The 22047-nt window shown below is 39.5% G+C and overlaps 1 protein-coding gene across 8 annotated transcripts in view; it reads left to right on the top strand.

The window, feature by feature from the left end:
• The window catches only part of rgs3a (regulator of G protein signaling 3a), a 133287-nt gene that overhangs the window by 48712 nt on the left and 62528 nt on the right, over positions 1–22047 (top strand). For 5 of the 8 annotated variants that reach the window (XM_069513464.1, XM_020081849.2, XM_069513465.1 and 2 more), the window contains 7 exons: positions 330–435; positions 970–1402; positions 3307–3346; positions 4141–4490; positions 5539–5616; positions 9600–9711; positions 13409–13452. In XM_069513464.1, coding sequence (XP_069369565.1) covers positions 330–435; positions 970–1402; positions 3307–3346; positions 4141–4490; positions 5539–5616; positions 9600–9711; positions 13409–13452 — 1163 coding nt within the window. Of the gene's footprint in view, positions 1–329; positions 436–969; positions 1403–3306; positions 3347–4140; positions 4491–5213; positions 5365–5538; positions 5617–9599; positions 9712–13408; positions 13453–22047 lie in introns of those variants that run through there. The other 3 variants (XM_069513463.1, XM_069513468.1, XM_069513469.1) reach the window with 2 other exon arrangements.

The following is a 22047-nucleotide window of genomic DNA, read 5'->3' as shown; positions in this document are numbered from 1 at the left end:
AGCAGTTAATGAGGAGCCTGTCTGTGAAGCTCTCATGTTGACAGTGGTTCACCCTGCAGCCATGTGATTGAAGGAGATGCTGAATATTGAGCTGATCCTTCGTTCCAGTCCTAGTGGAGAGATTCAAACAGTTTCATGTCATATCAGGTGTATCTTAGCTTCAGTTATTACCTTATTGTTTCATGTGTACAGTCATTTGCAGTTCTGTACCTCTAAGACTGGAAGAACAAGTATTATAAATAAAGTCAATTCTATCCATGGATTGCATGAGTGGTGCTTATAAGATGTAAAATTAATGAATACATTTTTGTGTCTCTTCACTCTGGCAGGGGGTCCAGCAGATCAGGCAGGTCTGCAACAGTTGGACACTCTCCTGCAGCTAAATGGGCAGCCAGTGGAGCAGTGGAAGTGTGTGGACTTAGCCCACGCGATCAGGTAATACCCAAATCCAGTACACGAGAGGATTATGGGACAATTAGCACCAAATTGTTTGAGAGAATGAAAGGCTTATCGAGGACTCAGGACGAGCGATCAGTAATGATTATCTAATTGACTGAGAGACATTATCTGTTAGACCCACGGTGTAAATAGATAATTCAGTTACAGTGAGGTCAGGTGGGGATTGGATATTGTGATGCAGTGATTCATTAGGAGTCATCAACATAATTTAAGTTAAATTGTCAGGTGTTTGAAACGTTGTTCTTCATCTCTTGGAGTTGTCCCATGTGAGATACACAGTATTAAATGATGCAGTAAAAATTAGCATAACAGAATAGATGTAGATATTTTTGGTTTTGTGAATTTCTTCTCATAATAGACATTCAAATACATTTTCCAAAGAACTTTTCACTTTTTATTTAGTAATACTACTTATTCAATATTCTAACGAAAAATCTGTTTCACAAAATATATACGTATCATATCCACTCCTCCAGATTTCATTCAACATTTTCTTTCTTTCTCTTGCAGAAACAGCACCAATGAAATCAAGGTGGTGGTGTGGCGCACCGGCCCCTCAGCTAAACCTAATTTTGAGGGCCTCATCCACCGGCCCTCGTACAAGCCCTCCACCTCAAACTATGACACCCCCTCGCCCCCTACCCGCAAGCGTGCGCCGGATCTTGGCACCAGCAAAACCCCGCCTGCAGTGCCGCCTCTCCCCGCTCACCACCGTGCCACTGCCGCCCGCAGGCTGCTGGTCAATGGCTCTGAACCTGGAAACAGCAGCGGCTTAGGCATGGGGACCCTCGCGTGGGGGGCCCAGGGGGGGTCTGCTGAGGAGCTGGACGGGAAGCCGCGACATCTCCACCACCCGCACACTGCCACACTGAAGGGTACCAGGGTCAAGGCCTCCAACGGGGACAACTACATCATCCTGGCGCCCATCAACCCTGGAAGCCAGGTACCGCAGGCTGGTGGTGGGCTGCACCTTCATCATCTTCTTCGTCCTCCTCATCCTCACCATGGTCATATGATGGCTCATCCTAGATATGTCTCCTTACCTTACATCCCTGGTGCTGGTAGATAGAAGGACTGTGTTTACAGCTTGTCTGGGTTACTGCCGTCTCACTGATTTGTGCTTTACAACATGTCTTGAACATAACACATATAGATCAGTCCTGCAGCTACAGGAAGCCATAGGAGACGATAACATAAAATGCAGCTGTTGATAATAAATTGTGCCTATATTATGTTAAGCTTTTGGCAGTTGAACACTTTTCATATTAGGAAAACAATGCTATGTATCTGAGATCATTTATCTTATAGATAACTTATTGCTGAATCACCTGTGCCATGTTTTATATGTCAGAATATCAAAAACAAATAGTTCAGGCATTTAAGAAAGGAAACAAATATTACTTTAACAATTAAACATTCCAAGACTGGTCCATTACAAGTATAACATGTATGTACATGCACAGTATGACATGTACATAATGTTTTATATAGCGTGTACTTATGGATGCATCTATAGTGACATCATGTATATGAGTTAAAAGTTTTCATCGTAAAAACAAAATAAAGCAAACTCATTAAATCAAAAAAGACTGAACTGAATTCCTCAGCTAACAAACTCATAATGATAAAAATACTAACCCAATAAATTAACATCCTCAGGATGACTAACATGTTCAACCAAAAGGTCCAGGATGTGTTTGAGTCCCTGCAGCAGAAACCTTTGTCTTTTAGAGATTAGAATCTAGGTTCAATTTTCAATCTTTGAGTAGTTTTTCCAAACTTCCAAAACATTTCTAACCAACTACATTGTTTCATTAACACATTTCTTCCTCTCTGTTTGATCCTACTGAGCTTGTGACTTGAAGCTGTGTGTGTGTCTGCTCATCATGCAGTGTCCATCTTCATCAGCCAATGCTTGTCAGGTTCTGGTTTAGATAAAGAACAATATAGTGCATTATAAAAGACATGAGATGATACTGATTTCAGAAAGAAGAGGAGAAGCTAATTCAAGGAAATGACAATACACTGTAAAAAAAAAGTGTCTTGGAAATATGGGGAGGAGGAAGTGAATAAAAGAATACTCCTTCAAACAGCCACTGCTTCTATCACACAAATTATAAAGGATCAAGAATTTGGTGCAATGTGGTGGTGGTCATTGCCAGCTAAAAATACAAAAAGCCCCTGTGGAAATAGGTCATGTCGGTGACATATCACAACGACACAATACAAACTCATAAAGCCTCCACATGACAGTTTGTATTTATCTGAATAATCTGGTGGAATAAAAACCTCCTGATGATACGTTTTTAAATTTTGCGGCTTTCCCACTCCTTAGTTCACATCCTGTATTAAAATGAACAACGTGACGTGATGGCAGCTTTCTCTCTTTGCTCCCTCAGTTGACTGTAATTTGTCATGACAGGGAGAAACCATCACTGCTTCACTGAGTCCCGCACGACCCAAACGGGCTCAGCTGAGTCCTGGAAAACTAGATTCAATGTCATGCAAGAGGCTGCTGATGATATTGTCCAGCTTGATGGCCAAACACAAACTCATGGCCCGGCAGCAGTGAAAGTTAAAGTGCATGACGCGAAGAAAACCCGAACTTTATGAATTTAGAGAAAAGAAAAATCTACAAGAACACTTCTCTTTTGTTATAATAAGGAAATGTGTCTCATCACACCCTTTGCTTATCCAAATATTTAATGACATAATTGACGACACATAGAAATTAAAGAATATGTTTATATTGTATTTCCCTGTACACACTATCTTACCTCATTGCTTTAGCTGTCTGAAGTTAAGCTGTATTAATAATAATGTTATTTCATATTACTCTTCTTTCAGATCTTAAGGCCTGTTTACCAAGACAACCAGGGAACATTAGGTAAGACGTGCATGCTATTTTCACACTCCTGCAGTGTTTTGTTATTATTTCTACTGTTGGGTATTTTGGCTGAGAGCCACAGTTTAAATTGGCTTTACTCTGCTATTGTTTTGGAGGTAGCCCAGTGTTAAATGAGATGTTTTTCACTCCACGGTTCAGGTTACCTTTAATTTATTGAATGCCATATAATTCCCTTAAACAACTGGTAACTTAAATTGTTAAACTGCAGTGACTGCAACACTTTAAGACAATTCTGTTCTAAATTACTTACATTAGATTATCTCTAGTTTTCTTTGCAAATATATTTACAGTGTAAATATCATTTATGTGTCCACCTCTTTGAATCCATATAAGCTGGAGCATGGAGCTTGCAAAGTGAACCCAAAAACACTGAGACAGGAAATAAATATTTCAGCTCTTGACCTCTAAAAAATTAATCTTGCTCGTTCCATTTTAATTGAATTCCTAGAACTTTTGAATAGTTGAATCCTGACCTCTTGTGTTTCTGGACAAACTCTGACCCAAATGTAATGTCCGGTACGCTTGCTCAGAAAAATAACATATTTTAATTTGCTCTCTTACCAAGAGGTTCGATGCTCCTCTCTATTATTTGTGCTAGCTTTTATACATATTTAACAAACGCAGACAATGTGTGGACATTGCTGGTAGACAGATTATATTATCAGGCTAGCTTCTAGCAATCTTTATGTTTTTCTCTTTCCCTAGATTTAATATCATCTGTACATATAAGAGTGGTAATGATCTTCAATGATCATCTTCTTTTTCTTCCTCAGCAGCCAGGTTATACCCAACACGTCAGGCCTCTGGTCCACAACCCCAAACCCAGACTGGTGGTGGACGCTCTGCTTATTCTGGCGGTATGAGCGGAGGAGGAGGCGGCGGCAGCAGCAGCAGTGGTGGTGGATTCTCAAGCCGCACTGGCTTCCTAAGACGGTCTAACAACTCCAAGACGACAAAGACGTCCTCTACCTCCACGAATGCAGGTGGATCCAACTACCAGCAGCAGAATGCCAACTTTGCAAACTACCAGAACTGCACAATTGTCCGCTCGCATACTCCACATGGCAATTATGGATACGTGAAGGTGGCACCCAAGATCCTTATCTTCCCCATTTTTGTTCAGGTAGGACAACTTGTGTTAATACATGTGTTTTTAATAATGGTGAGTGTTGGTGGTTTTATATTAAAATTTGATGCATCAAAATTGTCCAGAGCTTTGTTATTAAATAATAATCACATTGTAGTCAACAGTATGTATGTTGGGACAGTCTATGGTTGGGACCCATCTCTTATCCTTTTCACATCAATGGGTCCTAATCCTCACCAAAAAGCGAATATGTGTATCTTTCAAAATGCCTAACTAGAATATACAAAAGTTCAGTTGAGTGCATAAAAAAAGTTTATTACTACACTAATAATATATATTTTATTTTTATTCTGATATAATTGACCAGAAAGACTTATTTTTATAAATGAATAGCAATAATATATATTCTGTCTAGTATGATAATAAGAACATGATAAATATGTATTGTGTAATATGATGTTTAGAAAGATTTAATGGTGAAATAACCCAAGTGGGGAAACAGATGGAATTTATTTTAGATCATGTGTCATTGCAAAATAAATGTCGTAATGTAGCTGTTTACTGTGAGACGTGACACTGTTGGTATCGTTGGGTCCTTGAAGCATTGACACGTTCAAAATGCGGTGACTGCAGTGGTTCTTCCTGTTAATTCATACAGAAACATGCGACCCTGACCACACACACACTTTTTTTTTTACCCTGGACTTATGAGGAAGTCCCCTCCTCCCCTGTACTTGCTATTCATTTTATTGTCAGTGTCTCGTCATACTCAGACCACACATAGCGCCTCACAGCTCGCCGTCTGTCTTCATAGAAACTTTTTCACTTGTGTTTCTCATAGCAGAAAGAAAAAAGACTCCCTCTTAGCTGTTTAGGAGAGCATTTGGATTTTGGAGCTGAAATGGATTTGGTACCACAACTTTCTTTTTACTAAGTGCAATATTTTCCTCCATAATTTTATCTTGGGAAATGCTTAACACAGAGAACCCAAAAGTATCATTTATAACAGAATGAGCCTCAGAATAATGTCCACAACCTTGATGTCCTAACCTGTCTGTGTTATCTGTTGCTCTTCTCCCTGCAGCCTCTTGACCTGTGCAGCCGAACGCTCATCATATCTGAGGAGATGATACTACATGAGAGCAAGCACCACTCTCTTAAGGTGAGTGCTACCAGTACTAGTACAGCATGTATGTACATCTCCCTCCATACATGTGATGTTAATGAATACAGCAGAATTTAAAGGTTCAGTGTGTAGAATTTAGTGTCATGTTGCAGGTGAATACCCCTCACCTCACCCTCCCCTTCCAAACATGACAGAGAACCTGTGGTAGCTTTCAGTTGTCATAAAAAGTGTTTAGTTTGTAGTTTGAACTATCGTAAAAAAAACATGGTGGCCTCCGTAGAGAGGACCCGCTCCCCTTTCAGCTAAATCTTACACACCTGACCTTTAAGTGTACATTTGGTTTGTCTTGTGCAAGGAACTCCTTCCCTTTACTTCAATTTACTTTTCTAAACAGCAAGTTTGGTTGTTATTGAAAGAGAAACGTCCAAAACCTTGTGCTCGATGTTAAAAAAGTTAATCTTTAGAAAAACCCCAAGGCTGAAAAATGGTGGCCCTGAGGTGCCGGATGGATCTTTGTGATGTGAGGAAATAGGGAAATGTGATTTTCTTTGTGCTTCTTTCAAAGAGTTTATTCATTTGATCTACGCAGAAATATTGCGGCCCTGCCCCCTCCGCTCCTCTCCTCTGCTCTCCGCTCCTCTCCTCTGCTCTCCCCTCCGCTCCTCTCCAGATGGATGTAGACAAACAGGCTAGTGGCAAACATTTTGTTAGTTTGTCACTACCGGTTATGTGGTTTGTTTCTTTTGGCCAAACTGGAAGAGATGGTCTGTTGCACCCAGTGTGCATCAGGACTCAACATGTGTTTATACAGAAGGGGGGGGGGGGGGGGGGGGTGGCAGAGAGTACAGAGCAACATCCTGAGAGGAGATGTCTGAACATCGGAACATCTCTGATGAATTTGTAACGACTCTGAACTATCAGGTCCACATGAGTCAACAGGAATGAATAATTGACGAAGGAGCAGAGTGTGAAACATCTGACTATCACAGAAATTCTATTTCATCTCCTCATATTTTACTTTAATGAACATTAAGTTTTAGACCATCCTCATTTCTTGTGTTAAAATGTAAGCCATTAAACTTTAAATCATACAAACAAATGGTAAAATACACAAGGTAAAAATAAATCATGTTCTGCAGCAGAATCATTTTCCAGGGATTTAGAATTGAACAGCTTTCCTACAGGCAGCTTACAAAAACCTCAAAGGCAGTAAGAGCAAACTGTTAGGACACCTTCTGATGAATTATTAGAGCCATACTGGCCTGCAGGATACTGAAGATTTCCACCGGTAATGAAGGTTGGTTCATCACACAGAAACGTGATGCTCCAAAACATTAGAAGAACAGAAGCAGACAGAAGCTTCACAAGATTTGAAACCTTCAGACTTGATCCCTGTGGAGGTGGTTTAAGACGAACTGGACCAGAAGGTGAAAGCAAAACAAAAGTGTAACCTACCATTCCCCCAATGTCAGCTGGGATCGACTCCAGCCCCCGCAACCCTCAAAGGATAAGCGGTATAGACGCTGGATGGATGGATGGATAACATTGGAAAATATTTGGTGTTCTAAAACTTTATCTAAAACTTTGTGTTGTATAATGATCCTTTCACAATAGTCTCACTTTACCATAATATTCTGAAGGGTATTTTGTAGAAATTCAAGTTGAGTATAAATGTAACGTAGTACTTATGTGAAGTAAAGGTACTCATTCTTTTTATGATTTTACATTTATGAAAAAAATTAATGAAAACAACAAGCACTGACTTTTATTTTGACTCACACTCAATACTGAGTAAAGTATTGTTTACGTGTTTGTATAGATTTACGTGTAAACCATGATGCTGTTGTTAAATCAACATCCACATGAAATGCAGTGACTGCTGGCATGGAAGGTATAGTCCTGGCCTCTCTCTGGGGTCAGTCAAAAAACAAATATTCAACAGCCAGTGTTTGTCGCATTAATGTTATGATATTTACTCAATCCAATAATATTTGCATTACCTTGATAATTATGCAAATACAATAAAAGAAAAACCTGTGAGGCAGGTAAAGTTTCAATGTTTGGCAGAGGAGTCGATCGACATCTTGCAAGAACTTTTAAACACTACAACTCAAATTAATCGACACAACTGGATTTGTGTGTTTGTGTATTTGTGAAAAGAGAGTTGTTCCGTTCAATTAATATCTCGCCACAAATCTTTAATCCGCCCTGTCAGATAATCCTCCCTCTGCGGTGCAGTGAAATGCAGTGACTGCTGGCATGGAAGGTATAGTCCTGGCCTCTCTCTGGGGTCAGTCATAAAACAAATATTTAACAGCCAATGTTTGTCAGGAGGGAGTTTCTCTCCGCTCTGCCTCTTTATACAGGCTTGTTTTTAATGATCTGTGTGTGTGCGCTGTTCCAGCTTTTACTCTTTACTCACTGGGGTTGTGTAAGTCTACCCCGCAGGTGAATGCAACTCTAGTGTGCACACAAACAGGCAGCACTTTCTTTGTGATGCCTGAGCATAATATCAGCAGAACATGGCACAGAATGGATTTGGGCTTAAGTGACATAAGTGACATTTGGACAAAACAGATTTAAGTAGATTTAATGATGAAGAGAACTTAAGAAAAAGTATTTTACATCATTTATTTCTAATTATCTCCCAAAAAAAGAAACGTATAAATCCTCTTAATTTTACTGTCACCAGAGTCGTCTATCATGTGCTGACGCTTAATTAATGAAAGTAGTGAGAGTCTTTACAACAAAGGTTAACACAGGACAGTGGCTGCTTGATACCTACATTTATTATGCCTCAATAATATTTTGACCTTTAAGTTGTAAAATAAGTTGTCTTATATATTTTCTGTAATTAGATGACATTTTATTCAGTTTTTATTTAACTGTTAACTGGACGATTTAACAAACTTAGTATTTATTTAAGAATGGGAACAAAATTGTGGTTGGAATTCTCACAAACTGAAAATTGTTAAGCATAAAAGTTGCAGTTGTTTAGTTTTTTGAATTTTCAGGACAGTGTGTACTCATTTGTGCATGTGTGTGGATGTGAGACCCTGGTAAATGCTATGTCCTTCTATTTTACTTTGACTTACATCCTCTTCGCAAACCCACCCACTCACAAACACACACTCTGCACACACACGCACTTTCTAACCAGATATCAGCTACATCTGAGATGCTGTCTCTGCTAACTTGCCCTTAAGAGGAAGCCACCAAAGCAAAAGCATTGTCTTGAACCGCTGCCAATCTGCATGAATCACACTGCGTGCTTGTTATGTTGCATGAAAGCACGGCCTCACACAGACGACCCCTCTGAACACATCAAGACTTTTATTTTCTGTTCTTTTTTTGCAAAGCCTAAAACCAGTCATGGGCTTTCATGGCACGTTGCAAAACTCTTGATCCAATCTTTAAAGTAGAAATTGTCCAAAATGATAAAGTCATAAATACAAACCAAAGAGTGGGAACTGGTACAAGAGTGAATAGTTATTCAAATGAGTATTTCTCTGCAGACATTGATCCGCATAACAGACATGCATGCACAAAATCTGCCCTTGCAAAAATCTTGCTGAAGGGAAAATGTAAATGCTCATTACGTCCGATGAAACTTTAAATAAAAGAGCATCTCAAGAGCACAGAAAATCAAGTATGATGAATTCATTGTTTTTATTAACAAGTTTGATTTTGAAAGTTTTACATTGTGCTCACATCAAAGCCATGATTCATTCCGTGTGAAGTGCATTTCCTGTGTTATAGGTCATGTTAGTTAAAGCTCTTACAGAGGTGAGACCTGTTGGGTGTTAGTAAATGTACGTCAATCTCACTGGTTTGCAGATGTTTATTTGAGGGATGTGAATAATCTAAGGTGAGAGAGTGTGAAACCTTCTCCCCCGTCTCTTCTTGCTTTCTTTTCAAACCTCACTCACTCGTCCTTTTCTTCACATCTCTTTTTTTTTTTTTTCATCTTCCTCCTCCACCCTGGACTCTCTGATATTTATTTCTCTTCTTTCTTTTAGGTAACAGTGTTCGTATACAATGACCTGATGCTGGTGACAAGAGAAGATGAACCAGGCAGATGTAACGTGCTTCAGAGCCCCCTGTACCTCAGACAGCTGCGGCTCCAGGACGGTACGTAAGCGTTAATACACGAGACACACAACTGAGTGAAATCCTGGATTTGTGCAGGTCGTCACACATTTCAATGTCGAACTGTAGCAGGACAAATGTTGGATTCATCAACCAATCAAAAAAAATCACAAATGTAATTTTTTTTTTCCTTAATATAATAGAAACAAAACATCAGAGATAATTTACACAAAGGAGAGTTCATGTGACTACGTCAACAAGTTTCCGAAAGGCCAATACTACAATCTGTTAACAGATTAAACACAATAGTAAAAAAAGAAATGTTACATTTAAACACTCGAATTGCGCAACTAGAAATAAACGTACAGGACTATTATCGCTATTTCAGCTCAGCTTAACCAGAGGATATTTAGGAAAACACTGCCCAAGTTCCTGTTGCTTTGTCTTTTTATTTCACCTTGGTGTAAACAGTCATCTCCTCTGCGATGTGGAGAGAATAGTTTGGCCTCACTGTAAATATCTGTGTTTAGAGTGGTGGGTGGAGGCGTGGGCAAAGTTTGGAGTCATGTTTGGGGCAGAATAAAGAGAGAGGTACTTTGAGAGAGTGGTAGACAGTAACCAAGTACATTTACTCAACTATGGTACTTAAGTACACATTTGAGGTACATTTGTACTGGTTACTTTTCAGATGACCTTGTAAATGATTTATCTGCCGAGAATTTTGAACGTTTGTGATTAATTGAAGGACGACGGGTTCGTTTGTTTTTGTGGGGAAAATTCTAAATAGCCCTTTTAAAATTGAATTGGCTGGAAAATGCATCGTCACATGGAAACCGGCTGCTTCTCTGAGCTCATGTAACGTTCGGTTCTCACTGATTAAAGGGGATCTTATAGAATATCATGCGTGGCTGTAGATTAAACCACCCCTTTAATCTAACATCAAATCTTAAGTGATAATTCATCACTGTTGTAAAATTGTGCCAAAGGAAATAAGCACAAAATGTAGTTACGTTAATGACAGTGTGGTTACCTCTTGCTTATTGGCTTGATTAGAATCAACACAAATGCCAAACAGTAAAATTGCTTGGGGTGTTAAATGCAGACGCACAATGGAAATATAAAACCACACATGCTCTTTGCGGCCAAGGTTGACACAGTGAGGGAACAGTTAATAAAGACATCCAATCAACACATTAACGATAGCACATTAATCCTGATGCAGGGTGATACACTCGTCCTCCCAGACATCGCTGCTCTCCCCTGCAGGGGCCACTTCTGACCTCCACCCTTCAGCCACACAAGCAGAGATCTCCAGGGTGGGGATTCAGTAGGGTTTGCGTGTCTGTGTGTTTCATGAGAGGACACACACACAAACACATGCACACACATCTCCACCCTGCTGCCTGTCATTGTTATTTCGCTTCGGCAACGTCACTCAGGAAAGAGGCGCCAGGGGATTGTGTTTGTTTCAGCAAGGGCGTGTTTGACAAGTGTGTGTAGAGTGTGTGTGTGTGCGTGCCTGTGCGTGTAATGACACAGTGCAAGTTCAATTCAGGGGCTTTCCTGTGTTCCTGTCACCCAGATACTCGGCTGATGAGCGTGGGAATTGAGTGCAATATTAAATAGTGATCATGACCACACACACACACACACACACACACACACACACACACACACACACACTAAATAACCATTGTGCAAAACAAAGTCTACTTTCACCAAAGTGTTAAATTAATGCAATGTACTACTGTACCCTGCAAGAAGCAGAACAGTTTTCAGAGCATTCCACTTCTGAGATCTGTGTTCTTCATTAGATTTCACTGGAGTATTTACTATGGCAATGATATGAAGTGTTTCACTCATATTAGAGATGGTAACTTAAGAATAACCAACAAATGTCTTTTTAAGAACGTTCAGGAGATTATGGTTGTTTCCATGACCTATAAAAACAAAACCATTCTTTCAATTAAAATACATTTTGGACATTTTTAAATACTGAATGTCATTTACAAGGTTTTTTATCTGACTTTATCAATAAGCTTCACTCACAGGCTGTATGATGGCACTCTGAAAATCTGAAAAATATCCAACAGTGACCTCTGCTGTTAGTTATGAAAACAACCACATGTTTTTAAACATGCAAAACTCAACACTTCTCATGGGTCCTGTTGTCTCAACATCACACACACAGACCATAACCACTCCTGCACCCATTGTTTTTTGGCCTCTTTAAATACATTAGATATTATCAAATCTACAAGCTGTAAAATTCTTAGTGGAAATCATTTTACAAGCAGAAAATATTAGTGATCATCGAAGACATCACAATTTATGGTGAAGTTATGGAGTCTGGATTTATACATTATAGTAAACACTTTTGTCTCATGCTCTGCTGGAACGTTTTCAGGCGTAAGTGCCCAGTGCTCCAGAGGAGGAGCTCTGTTCTGAGGCTGAGCCTAAAGAGAATCTGAATTTAGTAACTTAATGAAGGACGACTTTTTAAATATCCCCTCCAGACATATTTTAAAACATGAAGTGCTCTGCTTTAGATAGTAACCTATGTATCATATCAAAAATAAATGACACTCTTAAAAAATATTAAAGTTAATTTTACTCAACTACGTCATTACATGCTCATACAAACTTCCTTCTCCAAATGGCGCTCACATGCCAAAATCCGAAATCACGCTGACATCATCCGTCCTCTCTTGACTGGAAGTGACAAGATTTCTTCCTAATTAAGTCATTTCAGTATTTTTATCACGTCAGCTGGGCGACAGCAACATCCTTGAAGCCACAATTCACTTCTAGCATTTCTATTTCCATGCTCTCACAGGAACAACCTCATTGAAAAACGATGCATTCAGTGAGGGTCACAGTAGTAAATGCTCCGAGAACTTCATCAGCTCCTCGATCTGAGTCATGCGGTCGTACACAAACACATCTCTTCCCTCCAAAGTTAGAAGTTATTTTCCGTGAAAGTTTTCTGTTTTTGTCGGAGCTGTTTGGACATTTAGAAAAAAGTGAGGTCCACCAAACAGGACTCACAACATTTGAATCAGAATTTGATGAGAGTTGATGGGTTATAGACACACAGATGGTGTATACAGCCGATAGATTGATAGATTGAAATATATACTGTAGAATGGATGGAGGGGTAGATGGATGGATAGATTGACGGATAGATAGAAAGATAATGAAAAATGGATGGAGGGATAGATAAATTGAAAGATATTCTGAAAGATGGAGGGATAGATAGATAGATGCTCTTATATATCTATACAATGGTGGCAAGGAAGCATTAAATCTTACACCTCAGGGCCAATTTGTTAAACATTGGAAGATTGCTAGCCACAGCTTTTGTGTGTGTGTAATAAAAAGCAAACATCACCACAACATATTGCTCATGTGGCTGTATGTTTGTTAGTGTGTGTTTGTGTGTGTGTGTGTGTGTGTGTTAGAGGGGAGGGATCATTCGATTAAAACCATATATCTTGACTCCAGATGCGCAGGCCTGTCTCACAGAGTGCTTCCTCTGTGAGTTATGCTTCGGTGGATGTCTATAAGGCTGACCTGCGGCATCAATACGATTATTTTTACTTAAATCCTAACTGTAAATCAATATGCTCCAAATGTCCTGCAGTGTGTACAAGAAGGAAGATTGGAAATTAAACACAGGGAGTATTTATGGGTAGTAGTGCAGAAGTAGTATTAATGTCTTTGTTCCTTTGTGTTACAGATTATGCTGAAGAGCTGAGGTTCTACCTTATTCACATGACCGAGGTAAGAGAAGAGACTGGTGTGTGTTTGTGTTTGAAAGAAGGAAGAGAAAAAGGGGAAAGGAGGCTCTAATGTGAACAATTTAGTTCTGTGAGCCGGAGGGGCAATTGACTCTGGTGGAAATCACATTACAGGGAAGACACAAGGATTAGCAGAAAGATGTAATGAAAATGTCTTTTCTCTGTGTGGCCGTCAGACTCGACTCCATCCCAGACCCATCTCTATCTTGACAGAAGCATATAATATAAAATGTTATGTTTGTTCCATCAAGAGAGGTTATTTTTTTTATTATGTCTGTGCATTTCACAAAAACAGATTTAAGATAATCCTTATTTTAAACTACAGTGACACTCAGTTGATAGCTCTGTCAAGGATTAGCAGTCCCCTTCAATTCTGCACCAGATCCATCATGTTTGTTTGGACACAGTTGTAAAACTATTGAAGATACATATAAACTGTTGATTCCAAACTGAATCCTCATTAACTCATATTCACATGATGGTAGGTGTGTAGCCCAATTTGTTACCGTACAGCCGCTGAAAAGAGCCTACACCCCTATGAACCCACATTTTGCACACACTCAGATATGAACCCCCTCAAGATGTGTTGATTCCTTTTACCAAGACCAATGCATTATCCCTCAGGAAATCATTAAGAAAAAGTCTTTTCTATGTTGGAGAAGTATTTATTTAATATATGCCACAATATTTTTTTTTTACACAATCGTAGTTACGGCATTTATTGCAAGTCATCGTCCTTTATTCTACCCGCTGTAATCAAGTACCTCTATCTATCAATTTAAGATGAAGAGGGGAAGCAGAATTATTAATATTACATTGAGGTGGTTACCAATTATTCAACAACTGAAATGGCATTTTGAGAGCTCACGTCCTCCATTGTTTCAGCAGCATAAAAAATGAATGAACACGACAGAGAAGTTCTAATGGTGTAAAGACTGGTCTGAGCAAAAGTTTAAAGCTTCCTATATCGTGAAGCAAAAAGAAAAGACTTCAAAATGATATATAACAAGATTTAGTTTGAGATGTAAAATCCAAAGTGTTTTTCCTTCACAACTGTTTTACTTCGTGAAGTGCTGCTCGACATGATTAGTTTTAAAATCTCTCAGAATATCAGTGGGGTTCTGCATGACTGTCCTCTCTCTTGTCATTACAGTGTTTAGACAGTGATTTCACAGCAAAAGCATAAAAGCAAGCTGCTGCTCTCTCACAGGATTTGATAGTTTTGGAGCCTGATTGGCTGTTTTCAGTCTTAATTCATTTACATTTTTTTGTCTTGGCAGCTTGGCTGTAGTTAATGAGCATGTTTGCAGGTGGTGGTAGACAGACCATCTCTCCTCTTCAGCATCCTCTCTTCTATTTCCACCACTTCTCTTCATGTCCATTTCATAACATACATTTTTTTTAAAACGCAGAAAGTGTGAGGGAATAGAACTGCAGGTTACATCATGCTTCTAATGTTGTGTTATGTTTTCATCACTTCATCCTCTCCCTCCCTCCTCTTGCACACATCTCTCTGTGTTATAGTACAATTATGGCAGCTGTCGCACACTCTCTGGAGCCACCTCACAGAATATTATCTTGTGTAAAAGAAATATTGTCTCTGTGTCTGTTCTTATATCATCATCACCTGCAGTCATATTTCTCCCGATGCACAACATGTAATCTCACACGGCGTAAAAGTGCATTGAAAACTGCTCAGTTTGCTAAATAGCATATGTAGAGTCGTGGATGTTGTGCTAACAAGGCTGTGGAGCATGTTGAGACTCAATATCAATATCAGATCCAAAATCTAGCACCCAATCTGGATCCTTTTCAAAGCCTCACAATATCTCAATATTTTCAATTAATTAAAGTTATAAATAACTTGTGTTAAAAAATTTCGTAACAGCGTAACTCTCAAGCTTTTACTTAGCAAGATTAATATTCATAACTGCAAATGAGAAAAGGAGATAAGGAACACAAGCTGTATCCGACACATTAAGAGAATAAATGTGGCCTACTTACTTTTGCATCATATTTATCACAAGCTAATCGCTCCACATTACTCCACCAGTCCTTTTAGATTCAATCAAGCTGCACCAAATTTCACACACTCGTAGATATCAGTTGCCAAAATATGCCAGATTTTTTAATTAAGATCCATAAATTATTCCCTGGGAAATTGGTGAAAATCAAAAAAAAAAAGGCCCTGTTTGGCAAAAAATTATCATTTATCCTGAAGGCAATTTGGTTTAGTGCAATTAAAAGAAAAACAAGATATAATATACATGCTGACCAGCATCCACTTAAACAATAATAACACAATAAAACACCATTAAAGAGTAGTTTAGTTACATTGAGCTAAAGGCGCAATTTCTTTGGATAAATATATTCTTCCACGAACATTCTGAGAAATTCGTAGTGTTTTTTTAGATAATCCTGCTGACAAACAAAACAAACATCAAAATAGCCAAAGGTGAAAACCATAGTCGTCATATTAATGTACGTTCTGTTTTGTGATGAAGACAGACTGAAAAAAATGTTTTACTTAGTAAATAATGACATTTTGCAACGTCATCGTTTCGTGCTGCTTTCACATCCCATTGGGAAAAGTAGTCTCTTTATGCTCGGGTGCCACAGACAGCATCCACTCACTAACTCTGCAGCAGCACCAATAGTGTTTTCTGGTGTGAAGCCGGAGAGGCTCCTCTTCTCATTGCTGCACTAGCGACTCCCGGTGGTCGACTCGAGCACCTGTGCAAAGAGGTGTCGCACTGAGAGGGGGGGAGTTTGTGTAAACGCCCTGTTTGTGCCACCCCTCCCTGGAGGAGCTCTGCAGTCGACTGTGCGCATTGATGGAAGAAGCATGACTGTGAACTTTGCGACTCTCAAATCAGTTTATATAAAGTGTCTTGTGAATCTATAGAACTTGGCCTGAACACACCAGTCTTTCTGTTTTGCTCTTACGTAAGAAACGAATGCTTTTCAACACTCCACACTTGAAGTGAAGATGTCTTAGAAGTGTTTTTAAAGTATAGGCTTAACATACCGGATAGCTGATGCTCTTATTTCCCTTTTTTTCCTTTAATCCATCCAGCCACTGGGATTTTTCTGCAGTTTTTCACACAGTTCATCTTTTCTTCAAGAAGCTGTATAAACCCTGACCTCCTGCCACACACACAACAGCTTTTTGCTCTGATATGTGCTGCATAACCTCATTAGCATCTTGTGAATCTTTTTACGGGGGCTTTTTCAGAAATTCCAGACAGAATGAGAGGATTTCTGTCCCATAGGCTGAAGAAGAGGAAGGAAAAAAAAAGCCCCAATATTATTCTATCCAATTAGGCAACATATATAAATAGAAAGTCTTACGCAAGCAGGATGAAAGAGAGGAGGAGAGAGGGAGTTTCAAGGAATTAAAAGGTAGATTTGGGTTTTTATGCGACACATTAAAAAGGTCTGCAGGGATACAGGGATGGTTGTACAGTAGCCTGTCTTGTCATATTTCTTCAGTTTCTTATGCCATGCAGTTTCTTAATGCCTTTATTCCAGTTATTCAAATGTCATGGATGCACAAATAAATCTAACTTCACATACTGCACCACAATAGCAGTAGGGACCTCTGACAGCTTGATAGTTGCTTGCGTCCTTCTGAAAGGATTCTCCCAAAAACACCAGACCAGTGCTGCAGTGTGTATGACAGACGACAGAGGAGGTCAGAGAAACAGTGAAGAGACAGAGAGTGTGTGTGTTCCTATATCTTTATGAGGAACATTTTAAAGCATAGACCCTGCAGAGGGAGGTTATTTTTGGAAAGTGAGGACATTTAGACCGGTCCTCACTTTTGCATTGGGCTGTGTTGAGGGTTAAGACTTGGTTTTGTATCTGTGTGTGTCTTGTTGTTGACAAAAACCTGGTCCTAATGAGACAAAACTTCATTTCTAAAATCCTGGTTAAGGTAAGAATGAAAGTATGAATTAGTCATTGTTAAGGTTAGATATAAGGTTTTGTTCCGGCTATCCATAATGAATGGAATTCAATGCAAAGTACTGTTAAGTATAGCTGTACAAACGTTTGTTTGACTCCAGCTAAGATTTACTTCTACTACTTCTGTTTTCCCCGTCGGACTCGTTCCTCTATCCATCTTGTCAGATCCCCCCCACACACACACATCGTGCAGTCATCTATTATCGTTGATACACCTGTCAGCAGTCCATTTCATACCTCAAGGAGCAAACGGTAGCCACAGTGAAACATCACATTGCTTCTACTGTTGCTCTTACCTCACACGTGTACTGTGACTCTCCTCTCCAGCAGCTGCTTAACCGCTGTAGTACTCGTTTATCTTTGAGCGACGACAGACTTTGCGGAGAGGCTGACCTTCTTGGCCCGCTGGTGGGGTGCACTGGCGTGTGAATTGGAGGAGCGTGCGAGGTGGAAGGAGGGAGGGAAGAAAGGGGAGGAAAGGAGAAACATCTAAAGTGACTAGGAGAGGACATTTACCCATGTCACAAATAGCTGCACTATTTAGCCTTGTTGATCAGAGGAGATAAAGAAATGTTTGGAGATTTTGGATGACCCCGACCTTCGCTGTGTGTGTGTGTGTGTGTGTGTGTGTCTGTCTCTGTGTGTGTGTGTGCGCGCTTTGTTTGTTTACGTTCACTCAAATGAGATATGTGTGTAATGTGATAGACTCTAATTGAATTGCACTTTCTGGCTTGTCTGTGCAAAGGTCACACACACTTATGCACACACACACACACACACACACACACACACAGACACACAGACAGACACATGCACTAACTGAGAGAAAGACGAGGAGAGAGAGATTTGGGACATGCTCTCATGTTTTTAGTGAAATTGCTTTGGCCCTCAAGACAGTAATTTCCCTCTCTGTTAATACTCCTGACCAGGTCACCAACTAAAACCAGAATAACAAACAGACAGAAACAGGGTCCAGTTTTTTTTCACTTGGATTCACCAGGACCTGGATGACTGAGAGACAATATCACGATTATTTTCGATTATTTTATGCCACTTAAACCTTGAAGTTCCTGGATGGGCGTGTCACATTAAAATTTACAATTTGGGTTCATATTGTAAATGTTATGATCGTATGTATAATGTCATATGAGTTCAGATCTGACATTTGTTGGGTGTGATTCCCTTTTTTCTTCCCTGAAATATTTCAGATATATTTCAGAATTTCTCCGTATCCTGTCCAATAAAAAAAATGCAGGACGTGCCTAAAAGGAAGTAAGAGACGTTTGTACAGTGCTGCTATAAATAACTTGTCATGCAGTGGTTTAGTAAATAGAAAAAACAGATGAAAAACCCCACAGCTGAACACATACAGCATACATAAACTCAAACAAATCAGTTTGGACCAAAATAGGAAATTTGATCCTTAAGGGACTCCACAGTAACATATTATGATACTTGTCATGTAACTGACCCCTTCACAGTAGATCTCTATCTCCTACAGCCTCAAATGCAATATAGTCTCTCCAAATTATGTCACATAAATGTTTAAGATCTTTATTTCAAAGACAGTTGCACAGATTAAAGTAAAACAACACTTTCATTTTGCAGAGGTATGAAAAGCTTTCCGTTTTAATTTAAGTTGTGAGCGGTTATCCATCATCAGTCTTCTCCTGCCTGCCCTCCTCAGTTTGTCTACTCCTGTCCTTCTCCTCCATATAGCTGGAGGTCATGCTATTTTAGCACTTGCTCAAAACAGAAGTGATATAACCCAGATTTACACGTGGAAAGGGAAAGTGGTGGTGTTGGTGGTGGATGGGGGTGCAATTGTGTCTCTGGAAAGTCATGTGTGTGTAAGTGTGTCAGTGACGCAGGAAGAGAGGAAGCAAGAAATCACTGTGTAAATGAAAAACACAGAGACAAAGGAGAGACACTGTACGAGATAAGTGGTCCAGTGGAGTGCATCGGGTCACAGCTAGAGTCGTCATGGGGAACTTGTCCGCCCGGGTCGGGCATAAGAAAAGGTTCGTCAGGGAGGGGAACTCATTGCAGCAGCACCTGCTGTCTGACAGTGGAGATGTAAGTGTTACTGATTGAGGGGTCTGTGTGGGGTACAGTCAAATGTTTGTGTTGTTGGGGCTCAGTGGCATAAAGTAGTTAGATCTGATACACTGGGTTTGCTGTAAGTGCAGTAGTTTGATTTAAAAAAAAAAGCAAGGATGGAAAATGTGTAATCCCTTGATAAGAAGATGACTGAGCGGTTGTTTAATGCTGTGCTGAGTTAACTTGTCACGGTCTCAAGCGAGTTAGAGCCACAATTGTTTTCAAGAAGTCAGAGAAGGCTGAACTGATCTGATTACAGTTGAATACGTTTAGTGGTTCTGTGTAGGATGTGCAGCAAAGGTTAGAGGTTTATTATGTGCAGGACGACCTTCATGTAACATTTGTGGACACAAATAATGCTGCAGCTTTGATTTGATTATCTCAAGTGAACACTCACTATTGATGTGTTTCTCCAGAACGTCTTGAACATATCAATAAGGATGTGCATCTGTAATTGCTGGTTTGTGTCTGTCCATATACAGTGTGTTTTTAGGTATCTCTGTGCTTTCAAGCACATCATTAACTGCATGACAGACTGGCTGCCACTTGCAGGCTGAAGTTAGGGTGTGAATGATATGCACCCAGGGGCTCCAGTCAGCAAAATACCTCCTTCATGGTAGCCATCCATAACACAGCCAGGGCAGGACCCGTCTCCCCGGGGTCTGATTGAGCCGAGATGTACCCTCTTCCCTCCAGATGAGCCACGACTTAAAGTGTGCTTTGCTTTCCCTCTGATTTAATATGCCAGTGCAGACTGGCAGCGCTGTCGCTTCACTGGCTATACATCTAAATATAATCTCCTCCATCCAATGTTCAAGACCTCCATTTTAGAGATACGATTGCATTGAGATCTACGACCACCAACAACTCGGCCAGCAGCATCAGTGATGAACATATTCTCATGAGCTGCATTAATCTCCATGTTCCATCAGTTGCAGGACAAATGGCTGTCAGCACATAAATTATTCACTGACCTTAATGGAAATGTGTGCAGAAGTAAGTTACAAATTAATGTTGCATTTACATTTTTCATAGGTATATACGTAACAGCGCCTTCATGCTTTTGCAATAAACACAATAATGGTCGAGCTGTCACGATATCAGATTGTAACACAGTTGTTTTGACCAAAAAAAAAAAGATTCTCTATCTATAGATGTTTTGAAAAATTATATTAGGCCTCATAATTGACCATTCATATTTTTGATTTATTGTCTGTTCAATTTCACTCTTCTGAAATCAGTTAGGCTAAAAAGAATATGTAGTTACCTACACCTACTTGTAATGTGCTGATAGACAATTATCTTAGGGAACAAAGGTTAGTCATATGTTAAGATATTTGGTTTGTTTTCCCAGTAATGTCATAGGTTATTATTATTATTATACCTTGTAATGGTAGCAGTATCAAATTACTATTGGATTTCACATCATGTCATCTTTACCACTGAGAGCATTACATTGACATTTATTCATTTCCTGGAGATTTATTCTAACCATAAGTACTTCTTGTGTAACCTTATAAACTGAAACTTAACGTAAACCTAACCTAAACATACGACATTCAAACATTTACAATACGGGGACTTGCTTTTTGTCCCACACACATAGACACCGCTCTGACTGCTTGTGTGTCTGTGCACCGCTGATACAGAAATGGAGCAGAGGGGATTATACACTGAACATATCAGTCTCTTAACCTCTCACCCAGAGAGAGAGGGTGAGGGCTCCACTTCCCATAGAGAGAGTAACCCAAATAATAATCATAGCTAAAGATTATTATTTGTTAGAATTATCTATTACGTCAGAGTGAAAGTGAGATACTGAGTTACTGTTTCATCATGAAAAGGAACTGAAAGGATCTGAGAGTCATCGGATTATTTATAGCTAACACGATGACGTTATTAACATGATCAATCAACTTTATTGTCGACTCTAGTATATTGCGACAAACAATTTCTGAAAATAATGACCTAACTCACCGACCAGGTCATTGAAAGTAAACATGTGACATTACTGATGTTTTGAAATAAGAGAATATACCTTTCAGAAACAGTCTGACTTCAGAAAGCTTCCTCTTTGCCGTGTCATGTGCTTATCACGCTCCCCAGTGGGTCTTCAGGCCACGGACTCCTGTTTACATGCTCTTTTCATTGCAACTCTCTCTAGGCTAACCACAGAAGAGCTGCGAGCTGGAAACCAGACAAACAAACTAGAAATAGATAAAAGAGTGTGGGAAAGCCGCAGAGTCGAGAGGAAGTTGCATTCCTTGTTTAAATAGTTTGGTGAAATATAAGTGTTGCATTTGTTTCTGAACGTTTGTATTTTTTGTTTAAGATTATCAGGTATTATACAGCAGTGTGATTCCACTCTGGGGAAATTCAGAATAAGTCCAAATGAGGTAAAGAGAACATGAGCAAATATAAAATAGAAGATGTGTCTCAGTGGATCTATGCGCTCTGAATACCATTTAAGTTCATGTTTCAGTCTGGACCAAAACGTTGGCTAACCTGTGAG

This window comes from Paralichthys olivaceus, chromosome 18 (assembly GCF_024713975.1).
Source record: "Paralichthys olivaceus isolate ysfri-2021 chromosome 18, ASM2471397v2, whole genome shotgun sequence".
Classification (NCBI taxonomy): domain Eukaryota; kingdom Metazoa; phylum Chordata; class Actinopteri; order Pleuronectiformes; family Paralichthyidae; genus Paralichthys; species Paralichthys olivaceus.
The sequence above is the reverse complement of the archived record's forward strand: the minus strand, read 5'-3'. Positions and strand labels throughout refer to the sequence as shown.